The sequence below is a fragment of the Chiloscyllium plagiosum genome, unplaced genomic scaffold (genome assembly GCF_037043375.1).
Source record: "Chiloscyllium plagiosum isolate Xiang-an unplaced genomic scaffold, Cpla_swu_hap1 HiC_scaffold_5, whole genome shotgun sequence".
Classification (NCBI taxonomy): domain Eukaryota; kingdom Metazoa; phylum Chordata; class Chondrichthyes; order Orectolobiformes; family Hemiscylliidae; genus Chiloscyllium; species Chiloscyllium plagiosum.
The window spans coordinates 19,625,260-19,646,162 of record NW_028270143.1 but is presented as its reverse complement, the minus strand read 5'-3'; the positions used below and the strand labels follow the sequence as shown (position 1 = coordinate 19,646,162).

The following is a 20,903-nucleotide window of genomic DNA, read 5'->3' as shown; positions in this document are numbered from 1 at the left end:
TGGGTGCTGTATGTGGTAATAGATGTGAGAGGTGATTAATGACAAGTAATAGAGTTATAGAATCCTTATCCAAATGAAAAGAGCCATTCAGCTCACCATGGGTTAATTTATTAAGAAATACATGCTCTAAAGTCCGCGTTTTGTAGCGTTCAGAGAATATTCTTCATCGCTCTAGGAGTTGATTCCATATGTTTTACAAGATGATTAGGGGGTTAGATAGGGTCGACAGTATGAACTTTTTCCCGCGTATTGAGTCGGGTATTACAAGGGGGCATAGCTTTAAATTAAGGGGGAGTAGATATAGGACTGATGTTCGGGGTAGGTTCTTCACTCAGCGAGTCGTTAGTTCATGGAATGCCCTGCCAGTAACAGTGGTGGACTCTCCCTCTTTATGGGCATTTAAGAGGGCATTGGATAGGTATATGGAGGATAGTGGGTTAGTGTAGTTTAGGTGGGCTTGGATCGGCGCAACATCGAGGGCCCAAGGGCCTGTACTGCGCTGTATTCTTCTATGTTCTATGTTGATCGTTCACTAGTTTGAATCTATAAAACCTGAACTATAACCTGGTGTTTTGTGATTTTTTAACTTTGAACATTCCAATTTAACACCGGCATCTCCAAATCACTCATACAGGTACACTGTGTTCACACTTGTCCCTATCTCGTTTTTTTCCTTCTGTAAAACACCGTTATAAAGATATCGCTCAAGCAGTTTCTGCTGAGCCACAAACTCTCACGTTGTTCCAGAACTCCCGTCATTGAGAGTAGCACGTGAATTTTTACCTTGTGCTTTTCGTATCCAGCCGTGAAAGCTATAATGTTGCGTGACCACAATACTGCGAATTATACTTCACAGTTTTGGCTCTGTTGATTGCTGACTAGTGATGGATGGACATATGCAATCCAGTAACTAGAGATTTGTAAACGCATCATTTTTTTTTCTCATAAACAATGCCTAACATTTAGTTGCTGAATTCCGCCCATTTGCATAATTTGTTTCGTTAATTTTGCGTTTTCTGAAAGTAATTAGAAGCGAGTTTTTTTTCATTTGGCAATGGAAACAATTGTTGAGATTTTATTGTCCCTTAAACAGTGTGGTTGGCTACGGGAAACCAACCGGGAGAACTCAAGGTTAACCATGAATTTGTACAGTTTTAAACAAACCTCGATGTCGTATCTGTCCATTGATTCCTTCAGTTTAACGATAACATATGGCTTCTTTAATCTCTCTTAGGACTCAGGAGTAAAGCTCAAGTCTAATGTTTTATTTGCTTCGCACTCCTTTAGTCGCTGACAACTTCATAACAAATTCATTAATTGTGTTTGTGTTTATGAAGGATGTCAAAAAGTGTAGTGCTGGAAAAGCACAGACGTTGAGGCAGCATCCAAGGAGCAGGAGAGTCGACGTTTGGAGCATAAGCTCTTCCTGATGAAGAAATGTCGACTCTCCTGCTCCTGGGATGCTGCCTGACCGTCTGTGCTTTTCTAGCGCCACACTTTTTGACTTTGATCTCCAGCATCTGTAGTCCTCATTTTCTCCTGTCATGAATCAACGCCTGTCCTCCCTGATTTAATTGAACATCTTGAGATGTTCAATTAATCAATCTTTGATTGTAGACTTCTTCAAGATCACAGATATTAGGATAACTGGTCTGTGATTCCCTGGTTTTTCTCTTTCACCCATCTTAAAAAAAGCAGTGATAGATTTCTGTATCCTAACATTCTGGCCTGATACACTCAAACAAACAAGGAAATTCCAACAAAGCAATCCAACTGCCTCTCGAAATTTTATTAACACTCACAGTCGACTATTGACTGTTGTGGTACACATTGCTTGAATCTACATAGAGGACATATTTCTTTTTTATGGACAATATCTTCATATGAATTATTTGGTTCCTCCTGGATAAATCGTCAGAAATATTTGCATTAATTGAGGGGTGAATTGTGGCCAGAAAACCTAAATTATAAGTCAGATGAAGTAGATGTTTGCACACACTAGAATATTGTTTTCAGATAATGTCTGGAACATTAAGATTATGTATAATTGAGTTATTTGTACAATAATTGGTTCAAAATAGGGTGAAATTGCTTGTTCTGTACATTTAGAGTTATGATTAAGTTTGCAATGAGTAAGAGCTGCAGCATTCTCACATCTAAGTCAAATGGTGGTGCATTCAAGCCTTCCCACTGCAAAGTTGGACACAATCAGTTTTACACTCAGCACAGAGGAGGTTTGTTTTGGTTTAATATTCAATCTGAAAGATGATACCACCAAAGCCCCATCTTCCTTTCAAGTGGTGGTAAAAAATTTCATTGCACTAAACAGAATATTTGTACATCTTGAAAGGGATTAGGTAGACTTTATTAGGACCCTGTTCAATATTTATTCCTCAAAAAATGTAATTAAAATGGACTATCTGTAGTTTGACAACTCGTCAAGTTAACATCACAAATTCCAAAAGCAAATCCAAGTTAATGGTACTTCAGTGGCTGTAGGACACTATGGGATGTGGTCATAAAACATGAGATTCAAGCTTTCTTTCAGACCTAAAAGAAAGGTCATGGAAGATGAAAGTACTGTTTAAGTTACAGAAGTTTACCTCTTTAGTGCTGTAGCTGTTTCTTTTTTCAGCATTGCTATTGTACATATTCTGCCATGTTATTTCATATATTGTTCACTTTTTAGAATGAGCAAGTTAGAATGAACAAGGATTTACACAGAGGGGCAAGAGGCACAGTTGTGATGTTAAATGAATATGGTGTAACTGTCTTATGTGAGGCAGATGTTGCCTAAGCCATAGTGAGGTGAAAGCATAGTTGCTTGAAGGAAGTAAGATTGATAAAGAGGTACTATTAGATTAACTCAGTATTTACAGTTGATTTGGCACTGGAGCTGGATGAGATGCATTAAAGGCTATCAAAGGAATCGAGTGAAAATTATGAAGGCACTGGTCATAATCTTTTAATTTTTCTCAGATTTGGGGTCAGCCTGGAGAAATGCCTTTATTCAAAAAATAGGTTGTAAAGGTAGTGGTCTGACCTGTTTGTAATTACTGGGCTAACTTAACTTTTTCAAACAATTTATCAATTTTGAATTAATAGTCACATGGAACATTGTGGACAGATGCAGCAGAAGCAGCATGGAATTGTTTAGAGAATTTCATGGGTCTAAAGAACTTGGAGATTTTTGAAGAGGTTGATGAGGGAAAAATCATTGATGTGGTGTACTTGAAATTCCAAAAGGCATTTCATACAGTGCCACACAACAGTCTTGTAAATAAGGGTATATAGTTATGGACAGTAGCAATATGGGTTACAAGACTGGCTGAAAGATAGGAACAGAGTAATCGTTCAAGGATATTTTCAAGGTTAAAAGAAAGTTTGCAGTATAGGTCCTCAGGGGTCTGTCTTTCCTGATAATTGTTAACAATCTAGATCTTTGCGTGCAGTGAACAATTTCAAAGTCTGTGGTTGACACACAACTTGGAAAAATTGCAAACTGTAAGGGCAGTGTAGAACGTCCAAAAGGGCATAATATATTGGAAGTGTAGATTGATAGATGGCAGATAAAGTTCAATGTGAAGAAGTGAGACAACTTTGGTATAAACAGCATTAAAAAAAAAGGGTGTGCAGGAGCAAAGAGACTTAGAAGTAGGTGTTACGAATAAATATAATATTCAAGGCTTCACTAATACTGTTTAAGAGTACAAGAGCACAGAAGTTATGTTGAACACATATGACACTGGATAGACCTCAGGATCATAGTGTAGCGCACAGAACTGTAGACAAAGAGAACGATGAGAATGTACTGGAGACAGTACAGAAGAGATTTACAAATGTGATTCCAGGGATTGCAAGCTTCAGGCTGAGGAGATATTTTGTAAAAGTTTTCCTTGTCATGAGAGGGATGGACAGGATGGATAAAAACTGTTTCCACTCATAAAAAAGATTAAGTAGTAGAGGACACAGTTTTAAAGTGTTTTGTGTTCGAAGTAATGCGAGATAAAACATTTTCATACAGCTAGTGCTGTAGGTTTGGAATGCAAGTATGATTGAGGTAAATTCAGTTAAGACATTGGATAATTATCTTAAAAGAAACAACATGCAGGGTTATGGAGTTTGGCAGTAAGTCAAAATACTCAGAGGGTCATTGCAGACCCAAATAGACTCCTTGGAACACTGATGCTGAAAGTGTAACACTTAATCATTACAATCTTAACATCACTTTCAAATCTGCCTCACTCACTAATTTTAACATTGTATTATCTTCTGATCCAATCTTTTTGACTGAAATTGAAGACATTAGCCACCAGGATAATATCAATATTAAAATAGTCTGCTGTCACCTCGCCACAGTAAGCAAAATCTCCCAGAGACTCCAGACATCTACACACACAACTCCATAAGCAAGATTGTAAACAGATGGTTTTATTTTGAAAGAAAAACTCTATTGAAGCACTGAGTGTTTATAAATAATATCAAGGATACCATCAAGAATTGCTCTATCGTCACATTTCCTCTACTTAATTCAGAATTGATGCAGTACATGAATGGAGTACTGTTTTCTGTGAATCTTTGATGTTTATGCATATTTGTTTCAGAAAATATAATATAACATCTGCTTTCTATACCAACATTAATTCTGATTAACACTGCAATTAAATGTCACAGGTTTTGATGTGATGTTTACCATATGCAAAAATATACCTATAGTGAAAGAAATCAAACTTAGAAGGCTTATTTCCCATGGAACAGGAGAACAGAATAGACCACCACATCAGACAGCATCGGAGCAGCAGGAAAATTGACATTTCGGGCAAAAGCCTGATGAAGGGCTTTTGCCCAAAATGTCAATTTTCCTGCTCCTCTGATACTGCCTGACCTGCTGTGCTTTTCCAGTACCAAACTCTTGACTCTAATCTCTAGCATCTGCAGTACTCACTTTTGCCTAAGAGGACAGACCATTCAGACCCTCAAGCCTGTTCTGTTCTTTTGATGAGATATTTGCTGATCATGATTGTATCAATCTATTATTGGCCATAGAGAGATGTATGACTCTCTCTACTGACAAGAACAGTAAATGGCATAGGTCCTTATGGGACACAACTGGTCTTTTCCTTCCAATGCAGCTGCATCCCCATATTCATACAATCTTCTACAGTCTAACCAAACTTCTGACCTGATCAACAACTCATCTTCAATTCCATTCAGTTAATCTTGTTTGATGTGGCCCCTTATGAAATATCTTTTGGAGGTCCAAATGAACTGTGTCCATTGACATGCTGCTGTCTGGTGCTTTAGTTAGTTCTTTAAATAATTCAATTAACTCTTAAGCTATGACCTAACAAACATTTACACAGCAATTTTTGATTTTCTATAATCAGTTCTAATTTTACAAAGTGTTCAGTTAACTGTTGTTAAACTTAAAGCCCTTCCTCATAACAGATGTTGGATTAAGAGAGCTATCATTTTTTTTTGGTTTCTTTACTTTATCTTTCATAAGTAATAGACTTACAGCTGCAATTTTCCACTTAAAAGGCACAATTTGCGAATCAAGGTACTTTTAAATGATTGTGATTAAAGGATAACCAATATCCTCATTGAAGTCCTTTAAAATCCTCAGCTTAGAGAGATTTGCCAGTCCTTAATAATTTTATCCCAATACTGTTTATGAGAAGCAAACACATTTGATTCATTATCGGGTAGACTGGAATGTCAGGTATATTATCCTCTTCCTCTACAATGAAGACTGCTAGAAATTACCACCATAAAAGTATACTAATACCAACACTAGTCTGATTTTCTCACACTCGGTCCGTAGCCTTAAATGTCATGACACTTCAAGTACTCATCCAAGTACGTTTTGAAGGTTGTGAAGTTACCTGCCTCAACTGCTGCTCCAGACAGTGCATTCCAAATCCCACCAATCTAGAACATAGAACAGTACAGGCCCTTCAGCCCACGTTGTCGTGCCGACCACTGATCCTCATGTATGCACCCTCAAATTTCTGTGACCATATGCATGTCTAGGAGTCTCTTAAACATCCCCAATGGCCCTGCCTCCACAACTGCTGCTGGCAACGCATTCCATGCTCTCACAACTGTGTAAAGAACCCGCCTCTGACATCCCCTCTATACTTTCCTCCAACCAGCTTTAAACTATCACCCCTCGTGTTAGTCATTTCTGCCCTGGGAAATAGTCTCTAGCTATCGACTCCATCTATGCCTCTCATTATCTTGTATACCTCAATTAGGTCCCCTCTTCTCCTCCTTTTCTCCAATGAAAAAAGTCCGAGCTCAGTCAACCTTTCCTCATAAGCCCTCCAGTCCAGGCAGCATCCTGGTAAACTTCCTCTGAACCCGCTCCAAAGCATCCACATTTTTCTTATAATAGGGCGACCAGAACTGGACGCAATAGTCCAAGTGCGGTCTAACCAAAGTTTTATAGAGCTGCAACAAGATCTCACGACTCTTAAACTCAATACCCCTGTTATAATGAAAGCCAAAACACCATATGCTTTCTTAACAACCCTGTCCATTTGGGTGGTCATTTTAAGGGATCTATGTACCTGCACCCAAAGATCCCTCTGTTCCTTCACACTGCCAAGAATCCTATCCTTAATCCTGTACTCAGCTTTCAAATTCGACCTTCCAAAATGCATCACCTCGCATTTATCCAGGTTGAACTCCATCTGCCACCTCTCAGCCCATCTCTGCATCCTGTCAATGTCCCACTGCAGCCTACAACAGCCCTCTATACTGTCAACATCTCCAACCTTTGTGTCATCTGCAAACTTGCTGACCCATCCTTCAATCCCCTCATCCAAGTCATTAATAAAAATTACAAACAATAGAGGCCCAAGGTCAGAGCCCTTTGGAACACCACTCACCACAGACTTCCAGGCAGAATACTTTCCTTCTACTACCACTCGCTATTTTCTGTTGGCCAGCCAATTCTGTATCCAGACAGCTATGTTCCCCTGAATCCCATTCCTCCTGATCTTCTGAACGAGCCTACCATAGGGGATCATATCAAATGCCTTGCTGAAGTCCATATACACCACATCCACAGCTCAACCCTCAATCAACTTTTCTACTCACATCCTCAAAGAAATCGATAAGGTTTGTGAGGCATGACCTGCCCCTCACAAAGCCGTGTTGACTGCATTTAATCAAGCCATGCTCTTCCAGATGGTCATAAATCCTATCCCTCAGAATCCTTTCTAACACCTTGCAGACAACAGACGTGAGACTTACTGGTCTGTAATTGCAGAGGATTTCCCTATTTCCTTTCTTGAAGAGAGGAATTACATTTGCCTCTCTCCAGTCCTCAGGTACGGCTCTAGTGGAGAGCGAGGATGAAAAGATCTTCGCAAGTGGTGAAGCAATTGCATATCGCGTTTCCCAAAACAGCAGAGAACAAATCTGGTCCGGGCCTGGCGACTTGTCAATCTTAATGCTTGACAAAATTTTCAGCATATCAGCTTCCTCTATCTCTATCCATTTCAGCATGCACACCTGCTGTTCAAAGGTTTCATTCACTACAAAATTCGTTTCTTTCATAAAGACAGAAGCAAAAAACTCATTTAGGGCTTCCCCTACCTCCTCAGACTCCACACACAAATTCCCTATGCTATCCCTGATCGGCTCTACTCTTTCTTTGACCATTCTCTTATTGCTCACATAAGTGTAAAATGTCTGTGTTCTCCCTAATCAGTTCTGCCAAGCCTTTCTCGTGCCCCCTCCTGGTTCTCCTCAGACCATTTTTAAGCTCCTTCCTCGCCTGCCTGTAATCCTGTAGAGCTGAGCTTGACCCTAGCTTCCTCCACCTTATGTAAGCTACCTCTTTCCTTTTGACGAGAAGCTCCACCGCTCTCGTCATCCAAGGTTCCTTTATCTTACCCCTTCTTGCCTGTCTCAGAGGGACATATTTATTCATCACTTGCAACAATTGTTCCTTAAACAGTCTCCACATGCCTATAGTGCCTTTACCATGGAACAATTGCTCCCAATCCATACTTCCTAACTCATGTCTAATCGCATCATAGTTTCCTCTTCCCCAATTAAATATCCTCCCATTTTGCCTAATCCTCTCCTTCTCCATAGCTATGTAGAATGTGAGGCAGTTGTGGTCACTATCACCAAAATGCTCTCCCACAAGATCGGATACCTGCCCCGGCTCGTTTCCGAGCACTAAGTCTAGAATGGCCTCTCCCCTCGTTGGCCTGTCAAAGTACTGAGTTAGGAAACCCTCCTGAACACACCTTACAAAATCTTTTGCATCTCTGGGTGCAAAAGATTTTTGTCAATTCTACTTTAAAACTATGTCTTCTTCTTATCGACCCTTCAGCTAAGGAGAACAGCTATTCATCCTGGCTATGTCCCACATAATCTTACACACGTCTTTCAGCTCCACCCCCATCAACTTTCTCTGCTCCAAAGAAAACAAGTTAAGCTTATCCAACTTCGCTTCGTAGTTGAAATGCTCTATTCCCAAGGGCCACATTTTAAGAAATCTCCTTTGCATCCCGCCAGCACAATCACATGCTTTTCAAACCTAACACTGAAGGTGACTATATTATTGTAGATTTTAACTGAATCATACAGCAGATGCCCTGATACTGATAATATTCTACATAATATGGTCACATGTGATTTTAGAATAAGTACATTACTGTCAGTCAAGGTTATTAACGCATATATTATAGGTGTAGAATGTTGAAGTAGCCGATTGGCATTTGATGGAAAAGGACACAATTTTTCATTATATGGCATAAATGTCAATCGTTTTGCCATGTAGAATTTGGGACAAGTATGCCTGTTAGTAAATGACAATATGTAAAATCTTTCTCTTATGCACCGAGGAAGGATCACTTTTACAGACAATTTAAAGAGGTGAATTAAATGATCTTATTTTTCTTCTCTTCTGTCTGTAAAGCAGGGGTGTTAAGTTTTCTTACTCATTTCGAGTTGTGATGTAAATATATTCACAATGATATCAGGGAGGAAATTCCAAGTATTTGATCCAGCAACAATGAAGGAATTGTGATATATTTCCAAGCCAGGATGAGGAGTGCCTTAGAGGGGATCTTGCAGGTGGTAATGGCTCCTTGTATCTGTTGCCAATGTCCTTCTAGATGGTAGTGGTAACAGATTTGAAAGTACTGTCTAAGAAACCTTGATGAATTTCTGCATTGCATCTAGTACACTTATTCCTCATTATCCACAGATTCACTATCTTAGTTACTCCCTGGCCCCACCTTTTTCTCATGCACTCAACTGGTCTGCTTGCAGGTCATTCGCAGTAGATACGAGAGGTACAATGAAATGGTTCCATGTTTTTGTTATCCACAGCAAATCTGTGCCCCTTTCCCCCATGAATAATGAAGATTTAGTATAGATTGCTGCTGCTGGGCATCAATGATGGAGGGAACAGATGTGATGTCAGTCAAGTTGGCTGTTTTATTCTGGATGTTATAGAGTGATACAGTATAGAAACAGACCGTTCAGAACATTTCATCCATGCTGACCAAGTTTCCCCAAACTAAACTAGTCCCAAATACCTGCGTTTGGCCCATAGTTCTCTAATCATTTGAATAACTACTTGAATATAAAGTCTTTTAAATGTTCTAACTTTGCTTGCATCTATCACCTCCTCTGACAGTTCATTCCACATACAAAGCACCCTTTGTTTGGAGAAAGTTGCCCCTCAGGTCTCTTTTAAATCTTTCTCCTCTCACCTTAGAAGATATGCCCCCAAGTTCTGAATTCCCTCACCCTAGGGAAAAGACCTTTACTAGTCACCTGATCTATTCCCCCATGATTTTACAAAAGCTCCAAAGGTCATTATCCAACCTCCCTTTATAATTCAAATACTCCAGTCCCAGAAACAGTCAGGTAAATCTTTTCTGAACTCGCTCCAATTTAATAGTAACCTTCCTATATCAGGGCAACCAGAACTGTACACAATGTCAAAGGTGGCCTCACCAACCTCCTGTATAACCTCTAAATGACTTCCCAATGGTGTGTTCAATATGTTTCCAATATGTTCAATGGTTGAGTAATGAAGGCAAGTGTGCGAAACACCTTAATCACCCTACCCATGATGCAACTTTCTAAGAACTATGCATCCGAACTTAGGTCTCTGTTTGACAACACTACCCAGGGCCCTTGTTCATTTTATCAAAATACAATACCGCACATTTATCTAAACTCCATCTGTTACTCCTCAGCCCATTGACCCAAAGGATCAAGATGTCTTTGTAATCTTAGATAACGTTCTTCTCTGTTGACTTTACCACCAACTTTGGTTTCATCAGTGAACTTACTAACCATGCCTCCTAAATTCTCATTCAACTCATTTTATACTGATCCCTGGGGAAAACCGCTTGTCACAACCCTCCGGCCTGAAACCCAGCCCTCCAACAGCACTTTATCACCTCGTGTCAAGCCAATTTGGCATCCAAATGGCAAACACTCCCTGAATCCCATGTGATCTAACTTTATGAATCAGGTTACCACGCAGAACATAATATTTTACTAAAACATTATGGACCAGACTGAACCAGCTCAAAATATATTAAGATCACCTAGACCCTAATGTTTTCTTATTTTAAAGGTTAGTGTAAGGCATTGCAATTTGATTGATCAAACTACTCAACTAAGCAAAGTACACTTTTTACACTGCAGTTAAAATAAACAAAATACAAAAATGAATTGGCTCAACTGTAACTATCGAAATACTTAACTATATGTGTCAGCTACCAGTAATTAATTGTTCCAATATTGTAACATCCCATAAACACACCCTTGGCAAAGGCAAATTCAGTAAAATTGATTGACTTGCATGCAATTCTAACAGCTGGCACAGAACCCCAGCTTTTAGCAGTAAAGAGTGTGGATTAAGAGCTTCCGCACCCAGCTTCAATATCCCAGCAAAGGAATCTAAAAATCTTGATTTTGTGGGAGCTATGTCCCACCCATTCAGGCTACTTCTATTGTTCCAAATTAATAAAAAACCTAATGCCTCACAAGCTGTTTACTTTATTGGCTTTTCTGCTCTGAAACTCTTCAACCTTTAAGAAAAAGGACAAAATACATCGTTTAAAGCCATAGAATTGTCACAAAAATCCACAGACAACATCTTCCCTCAATCCTTTTGGTTACATCCTCAAAACAAATCAGATTTTCCATGCACAAAGCTATGCTGTCCCTAATCAGTCCTTGTTCTCCAAATTCTTGTAAACACTACTTTTCAGAATTCTCTCAAACTACTCATCACATGCAGTCTGTAGTTCCTAGGATTCTACAGCCTCTCAAATAAATCTTAGAAGCCCTACGGTTTGGAAATAGGCCATTTGGCCCAACAAGTCCACAGTTACCCTCTGAAGAGTAACCCACCCAGACCCATTCCCCAACTACTATAAATTTCCCCTGCCTAATGCACCTAACCTACACATCCCTGAACACTATGGGCAATTTAGCATGGCCAAATCACCTAACCCAGGGGTGGGGAACCTGCAGCCTTAAGGCCGCATGCGGCCTTCTAGGCCATTGTGTGTGGCCTTTTGAATGAATCCAAATTTTGCCAAATTTTATTTTTTCTTAATTTTTTTCATCCCTTATTACTTTAATCTTAAAATGAATGTATTTAAAATACCAGAGAGTAAAAGAAAATTCAACGAAATAATCCTCACAATTAAAAAATTGTTAAGTCATAAGGGCTATTTCGACACCTGCTATGATCATGATTTAGTTATTTTAGTTAGTACATAGTAGTTAGAGTTTTACAAAATAATGTGAATTTTGAAAAATATGTAATTGAAGTTTCTTAGATGCGGCCTTATTAGATTACAACTAACATAATGCGGCCTTCCAACATGAAAAGGTTCCCCACCTCTGATCTAACCTGCACATCTCTGGACTGTGGGAGGAAACCCATGCAGACACAGGGAGGATGTATAAACTCCAGTCACCCAAAGCTGGAATCGAACCCAGGGCCCAGGCGCTGACTGGCAGCAGTGCTAACCACTAAGGCACGATGCCACCCCAAAGGCACAAATAAAGCACAATGTTGTCAATCTTCTTGAGTGTTGTTGGAGCTGCACTCATCCAAGTATTTAATCCCACTCCTGACTACAGCTTGTAGATAGTGAACAGACTTCAGGGATTTGGGAAGAGAGTTACCTGCTGGAGGATTCCTAACCTCTAATCTGTTCTTGCAATCATGATGGTGTGTGGCTGGTTCAATTTGTTTTCTGTTCAATAGCAACCCCCAAGATATTGACTGAGAGGCATTCAATGATAACAACCCCATTGAATGTCAGGGGAAATGGTTAGATGGTCATTGCCTGGCATTTGTGTAACATGAATGTTACTTGCCATCTTTCAGCCCAAGCCTGGATACTGTCCAGGTCTTGCTGCATATGCACATGGACTGCTTTAGTATCTCAGGAGTCACAAATGGTGCTGAACATTGTGCAGTCATCAGCAAACATCCCTATATTTCTGACCTTATGATGGAGAGAAGGTCTTTGATGAAGCAGATGGTTGGAGTTGAGCTCCCTGAGGATACAGTTATGACTCCAACCAGCAGTGTGTTGCCCCCCATTCCCATTGACTCCAGGTTTGCTAGGGCACATCAATGTCACATTGGGTCAAATGCAGGCTCCTCACTGTCATGCTGGGTCCAATGCAGCCTTGATGTCAAGGGCTCTCATTTCACTTCTATAATTCAGCTGTTTTATATGTATTTAAACTAAGTATATAATGAGCTCAGAAGCTATGTGACCCTGGAAGATGCCAAACAGTGATCAAATGCTGCTTAATAACACTGTTGATGCCACCTTCCAACACTTATTTGATTGTGCAGAGTTGACAGATGAGGCAGTAATTAGTTAGGTTAGATTAGTCTTGATTGTATACTGGATACACCACACATTTTTCCATTGTTAGGTAGATGTCCATATTGAAGCTGTATGGAGATAATTTGGCTAGGAGTACAGCAACCTTTGGAGACGAAGATTTCAGCACAATTGCTGGATGTCAACACCCACTGACTTTGCAGCATCTAGTGCCTCCAATTGTTTTGAGGAATGAGTGGAATGGCTGAAGAATGGCATCTGCGATGCTGGAGACTTGTGGAGAGGCTGAGATGAATCACCCACTTGACATTCTTGGTTGAAGATTACTGCGATTGTTTCAGCCTTAACTTTTTCCACTGATGTGCTGGACTCTCCCATCATTGATGTGGATGGTTGTGGATTCTTTGTCCTCCAATGAGTTAATTGTACACTACCATTCATGACTGGATGTGGCAGGACTGCAGAGTTTAGATCTGACGGTTGTGGAGTATCTTAGCTTTGCCTACCACTTTCTGCTTTTGCTGTGTGGCATGCAAGTAGCTGTGTTTTGTAGCTTCACTAGGCTGCCATCTCATTTTTAGGTATGTTTGATGCTGCTCCTGGCATGCTTTCCTGTGTTCTTTATTGAATCAGCATTGATCACCTTTCTTGATAATTAATCGTACAGTGGGGGGTATACCAGGCTATACTGCTAGCTGAGTCTGCATTACAAACTGAGGGAACTCACAAAAATATGCTCAACTTCATCCTCAGCCATCCTCCTGGAAACTACTAATTGGAATCCTTCCAGAAATGTAGTCAATTTGCATTATATGGTTATCAGGATTTAAAATTTAATCAAGTATGACTTTCAAAAAACCTGATCGCCTCATACCTTGTGAATGCGATATCAGGAACAGGAGGCTTTGACTGTAATTCACACAAATATGGGGATCCATGACTAGATAGCTAACACTAATCAATAAATACGAAGCACTTGTTGTCTGTGGATGAAAACAAGGATTGCAGGGTGGATTGGCAAACTAACCATAAGATCATAAAGAACAACACAATGTCCTGCTGAGGTAGTTTGAGGCTTTTTAAAAAAAAAATTGAAACCCAAGGTAATAAATAATCTTAGGTTGCTTACTCAACCATGCGCCCATTAGCTTAGGATTAAGCAGACTGCAGAACTACTAGGTCAAAAAGTGGTGTGGAAAGAATAGATTCATAGCAGCAGTATGAGAAACACCAAACTATTCTGTTGGAATGGGTTCCAATGAAACTAGGCTGGAATCATGGGTCTGGAAAATAATTAGGACTGTGGATAGGGCTTCAAGCAAAAAAAGGTAGGATGGAGATGGGAGATTTATAAATCTCTGAAGATAGATCAAGTTAACATAATAATGTAGGAACATAAAATGCTGGAAAAACTTTGCTTCCACTCCACAGACACTGCCAGACCTGCTAATTCCAGTGACCCTTCTTCAGAATTGGAACATAGCAAAAGAGGACTTGGGTAAAGAAGCAAAGTGTGGCAGCATGTTTAATCTTAATAGTGTAGCAGTAATTAAAGCTCCACACAAAAAAAAAGTGACGACAACAGTTAAAGGTCAGTGTCTAAACTTTATAATTTTTTTTAATGTTATGAACTAACAGCTCAAAGATCAATCAGCTTGATAGACTCACTATTAGTGATATGGCTACAAAGTGACCAAAGTTAATAAATATTATATAGTATGAAACATTTCAAGAAAGCAAAATGTAAAAATAAACTCATTTTTGGGGTCATGAGCATTGCTGGTTGAGTGGGCATTTATTGCCCAGCTATTATCTTTAGTTGTCCTTGAGGTGGTGGTCATGAGCTGCCTTCATCTGCTGCAGTTCATGTGATGTAGGTATAGGAGGGTTTTGATCATGCAACATTGAAAGGAATGACAATACATTTCCAAGGAAGGATGGTGAATGGTTTGGAGGGGAACTTGAAGATGGTGGCACTCCCATGTACCTGGCTGGCATTCGTGAGCAAAAATTTACTTGTCACTTTTCAGCCCAAACCTGCACACTATCCAGGTCGTACTTCATTTGGACTTGGACTGTGTCACTATCTGAGGTATCACATGACAGTGGAAAAGCAGCAATCAGGTTTTGGGGAGTCAACAAAATTCTAGCCCTTGATCTGCTCTTGAAGTTAAGAAATCACTTCTTGCATAATTATTTTGCTTTGTGCTCAATAACCTAATAGCAAAGAAATAAAAGCTTTGTTTTTGACATTTATTTATACAGACAACTCATAACTTTACGGAGATACAAAAGTCCAAATGTAAGTTTGAGCAGGGATCCCTTTATGCACAATGAAAACTTGAAAAACATGATCAATTACGGCAACAAATTTCCAGACGTAATTCATCGTGAAACTTTAACTCAAGTAAAATGTCCAATTTTGTTCAAAATAAATGTAAAATACAGTAGTACACAGGTAGTCAAAAAGTAGCCTCCTGCACACTTTTATAGATCCTTTCAAAGACAGCCAAGAACACACAAGATAGCTTGCCTGAGGTATTTTTGATAGAAATATACATATTAAAAAAGATTACAAAACCTAATAAGACCTATGTCTTAAAATGGAATTGCACACTGATGTTAATATTATTTGCACATTTACAAACATTAAGACAATTACAAATCAGATGACGTTTCCATGGATTTACACAGTTATGCAGTCACTTTAAAAATTAGTTCAAAAACAAGTTATGTTCCAAAAGCTATAATCCCAATAATCTCAAGCACAGCATGCAAAGTTTGTGTTATTTGGACAGCAACTAGTTTTAATAAACAATATCCAACTTCCATAGATTTATTTAATTTGTTTAGAACTTGATTGAAAACATTCATTCTTACCACAGTGAAACTGCACTGATCCCAGGTTTCAAAATCATGTGACCCAGTCACCTCAGTGAAACACAGAGGGGAATTTGAAACAAACAAAATCAAGTCAAAAAATACAAAGTACAATACATTTCAAAGAATATCACTAAAAAAGATTCACCTGGAATTATTCATAATATTTGGATAAGTCCAAACTCTTCCCTGTTGCACTGTAATCCTCACTGAGGCTCATCACATTGTGCTGGAGCGTATTATTTCTCCCCCATAAGCCACAAACATGACTGTAAAAGGAATCTTAAATTCAACATCTTCAACACAATGTGGACAGTACCAAGATTTATTAAGTTTTGATCTGATTCACTATTCACATGGAAGGATTTACATGCATATATTACTTTAAGTTATTAATCACAATTATGCAATAGTTGCATTCAATTTTGAAGACTATTTGATTACACAACTGGCAGTACCATTGTGTCCTGTTCAGTAGGATTATAAATTTCACAGTATTCCTAATTCCAATTTTTTCTCCACATCAGTTTGAAAATTTCCTAGATAATATCAATAGTGACATTAATACTGCTGGATGTTCAGCAATAAATGCTTCATGTCATTCCAGCATCGGTTTAACAAAAAGGTGCTTATATAGTTATTAAGAACAATGCTCTGTCAATTTGCTTTGAATCATTCCTGATATTAACCAAAAATTAAGATACACAACCATTTTAAATAGTGAGCTTCAACATAATTCTCAGTTATGTATCGTTACACTGCATCAACTTTAGTTCCATATTGATTCCTTTAGACTGATGGACTGAGCAACTTGAGCTGTAGATGCACCATTCATTGGCTTCAGGGTATTCATCATCATACACCATCATTCAGCCAAAAGGGCAGAATAAACAACATTTACAAAGCTTTGAGATAAAGAGCAGACAACAGATTTGAAATCAGCACAATGCCACATTACAACTAAAATATCCCAAAGCACTGTAATATTAATTTTCAAAAACATATAGATCCATTTAAGAAAAATTATTGATGATTATTGGGGGGGGGGGGGGGGGGGGGGGAAGGAAAGAAAAAATAAAACTAATCATAACGTAGAAGTGTTAGTTTACCTATGAAATTAACTTCACACAGTAATGGGAGTAGATCTGTAACATCATTTCATATGGGCAAAATGCAGAATTCCTGTACTCCTGTGCTTTTATCATTTTATCAACAAAAATGAGACAATTGAAACACCATTTTTTCTGACATTAATGCGTACTTTGCTTCCATCCATATAATTTTACATGCTTCAAACCAAACTTGACAAAAGGGCAGGCAGTTAAGACCTTTAAAGAGAAAAAAAGTTCCCAAGTGAGACAGAAATTGAAATCACTTTACTCCATTTTACAACTTTGCAATCTAACAGTTTCACTCCTCCCCCTTCATTCAAATGAAAAAAAAATAAGCCATATTTCTTCAAAACACTTCATCCATTTTTTGCTGGTGGAAAGCAGAAACATCAGCAGCCCCATACCTGACCTAATTTTCTCTGGCAGTAGTACTGGACCTGCAGCATTCAAAACTCATGTCAATTCCTATCTTGAATAACTTTGATAAAGTGCTATTTGCCAGATTTAAGGGGACCAAACCAGCCAATCATGTGAATCAATTCAATACTGACTCAGGTATATTAATTTCCGTTTTATCCAGATAACGGCAATCTTCTGGACTGAATAGGACTATAGAACCATAGTATGGACCTTCCAATGCAAATCATATATATTCCTCCATTTCTCAAGTTGAAGTGGCAATAACTACGACTCGACCACTTCTCAAATGGGACAATTTGGAAATGCATAGAATTAAACTGAGTAAAACTCCTTTCTTTAAAATGTCCACTCATCATATATGTGGCATCCTTACACGTTGTTCAATGGTGATAGTTACTTAACATTACGAGTATAATTATTTTTAGTAGAATCAGCTACATGACATGACATGAAATAGCACTAATTAGATTTAAATAATTCAGATCTTCAAGTTTAATAGCATTGTGGTGAAACACTATCGTGGAATTTCTCACTTTTTTGTCTGTCATGTCCAAGATTCTACCACTACTGCTATATATGTATCCTTCCTTTGTAACTTCACTTTTGAAGTTAGTTTTCAGATATTTATCATTCTTTCTTAACTCCCTTTTCTCAAGTTTTAGGTAGCCCTACATTGGGCAAATATTCAATACAGATGAACCATACAAATGAAACAACATATATTATTCCCGATTAGCACATAACCGATTGTTCTTTATCTACAATGAAACAACTTTGCCTTCCCATACAGCAGACAGGATGGCTATTTTCATATTCTGCTTATGCTATTAAGCCTTTGGCATGCATCACCTCATTCAAAATCTTGCTAACAAATTTCCATCATAAGTCATCTGCTTATTGGTCTGTCACTACTTATTTTCATGCTACCTTCAAGTTAATTTGCTTTGCAATACTTCGAGAATATGCTATTTTAACAGATCAATAAAAAAAATTACTTAAAAAATTAACCAAATGAATTAGATGGGATAATTGCCCTCAAGTATTTTCCATTACATTGATATATTAGCAGTAATCTTTAAAAATAACTCCAATCATAATGAAAATAATCTGGCATTAGAGTAAAGTTATATTCAGAAAATTAAACATTAATTCGAACACTGATGAACCCTCACACTATGTTCTTTAAACTTAATTCACATTTTTCTCTTTCCAGTCATTACAGCAAGGGAAGTGAACAGTAATGACACAAATATTATATAGGCAACAGTGTCCTAATCAGCACATCATTAAGTGTACAGAACACACTACAACAAGAGTTTGTTATATTGTAACACTGGCAGGGAAACATGATAACCCCACCTTCTGCAACCATTTTTCAAAAGCTTTGTGGTTAAAATTAAACAAACAGTTAATTGGACTACAAACAGATAAAAACACAAAAATCCACTAGCACAACTGAACTACAAGCTTTAAACATGCATAGTCACCATAACTTGTACCACAAATATGTGAATGGACCTGAATAGGTGCTTGGTTCCCTTCAAAGTTTAGGTACAAATCGTGAGCATCTTCCCAATCTTTGCTTCCAATGACAGTTACATTTTCTCTTAAAACCAAGTTCAAGTCATAGCACACTGGAAAAATGATAAACACAAATGGCAGTTGAGTTCATACAGTAAAGTACAGAAATAATGTGAGCGCCCTAAATTGGTCCACCCCCCCTCACCAGGAGAAGGATTTTATCCAAGGAATTAGTTAATCTTTTTGTCCAAAGTACCATCTTCTTTATCTTCCTCGTGGAGATCAGGTGAGAAGTCTGTGCAAAACCCATTAGCAGTTGCAGCAAGCTGCTTTTCCATGCAATCTGTGACAGCCATCATCTGGTGTGGGTAAAGGTACTCCTCAGCATAGTCAGGATTCGCATGCGAAAACTTGCAGAAGTCCACTGAAGTTAGAGAATTGACATTTTTATCATGTGTGGACAGTTGCCCTAAATGCAACTTCAAAGTGTTAGAAAACCTAACTGTTGGAAGTCTTTTAATACTTGGATCAAACAATTGCTGGACTGTAAGTTTTTTTTGGGTGGTGCTGGTGGTGGGGTAGAGGAAGAGGGGAGGGATCAGAGTCCATATTATTGTGGATGTTGAAGAAACTTTACCATGGATTGGGTCAGGAGCTTATTGCATCCACTATTGTTTCATCAAAAGTGGTTGTACAGTAGTTGCCATACATTTTTAAATTATGCTTCACAAGCATCATTGGAAAGGCCAACACTTATTGTCCATCCCTAGATGCCTTTGAGAAAATGCTGCAGACCATCCATTAGTACATCCACCATGCTTTCCTGGTCATTCAGAAGTCTGGATGAAGAATCCAGAATGCAAAACCAAATCTCAGTTTTAGAATTCAAATTCATTAAGTTTCAGGATCACTATAAAGACCAATAACTAATGCTTTTAATGGAAGGAAACCCTCTGTCCTCCCTGGTTCATGGCTTTTGTACCACCACAATTTGGACTTTTTTTTTTAAAAGAACTTAGTGACTCGGCAAACAGTTAGTCTAATAAGGTTGTGGCCTCAGTACCTTCTGGAGGAAGCCAGAGATGAACAATAAATACCAACACCGCCAGTAATTCACGTCCCTTGAGAATGAGAGAGGAATGAATCGACCCAGTACAAAGTTTGACCTCAACATGCCAGATTCTCTTACACATTCATGACTGCTACATGCTAGTTTCCTCATTAACAGTGAAATTTAAAATGCAAATTGTGGTGTTTCCATGGCAACTTTCTGTTCCAAAATTCATACAGCACTCTGTTTGGTCAGAATCATTAGTGGCTGCTGCCATGGCCCTTCCAAGAGATGTATTCACATTCTGGGATTTGGGATGATGTTTACTGCAGTGGCAAGTGAAGCCTCGGGAACATTTCCTAGATAATGGTAAGGTAAATGCAGGGTTTTGGGATAGGGGGAGGCTTGGATTTGTGTGTGGGATGTTCTTTAGAGGGTCGATGCAAATTTGATGGGACAAATTATCTCTTTCCACACTGTAGGGACTATGATTCTATGATAATGTTTGTGCACCTATTAACGATTTAGATATTTTCTAATCAACTTGTTTAGGGATGCTATTACCAACCTTTGGAGCAGATGGAACTTGAACCCAGGCCTCCTGACTCAGAGGTAGGAACTCTAACATTGCACCACAAGAACCCCTCATTAACCATCTAAGCTTACTAATGGCATAAATTTTAATAAGGACTTTTAAGAGTACAATTCACTACTGAAACATAAGAATTTGTTAAACATAAGTAATGACTTTTGACATTGTTATATTGTACAACATTTTTCTTTATGTTAGAGCTACCTAATGCATCTGGAATCAAAAATCAAGACTTGCAGGGTAGACACGTTGTTGGTTAGATTATGCATAAAACTCCAAAAACACTGTCCCAGAATTCGCCAAAAGTTCTCTGGATGTCAGATATAGCAATATTTATTTCATTAACTGAAACCATACTATTCAAGACAATTCTTCTGAAGTGCACTTAGAAACTCATCTTTCTGGCTGACCTTCCACTCTTATCCAAGGATGATTAAGTCCTTCATTTTTTGTACTTTAAT

At 38.5% G+C, this 20,903-nt stretch overlaps 1 protein-coding gene across 3 annotated transcripts in view; it reads right to left on the bottom strand.

The window, feature by feature from the left end:
* Positions 1 to 14,466: 14,466 nt before the first annotated feature.
* Positions 14,467 to 20,903, bottom strand: part of LOC122549735 (lysophosphatidylcholine acyltransferase 1-like) — a 159,081-nt gene continuing 152,644 nt past the window's right edge. For 2 of the 3 annotated variants that reach the window (XM_087987021.1, XM_087987022.1), the window contains one exon: positions 14,467 to 19,223. In XM_087987021.1, the coding sequence (XP_087843147.1) occupies positions 19,030 to 19,223 (194 nt within the window). In that variant the 3' untranslated portion in view covers positions 14,467 to 19,029. The remainder of the gene's footprint in view (positions 19,224 to 20,903) is intronic. The other variant, XR_015757163.1, reaches the window with a different exon arrangement.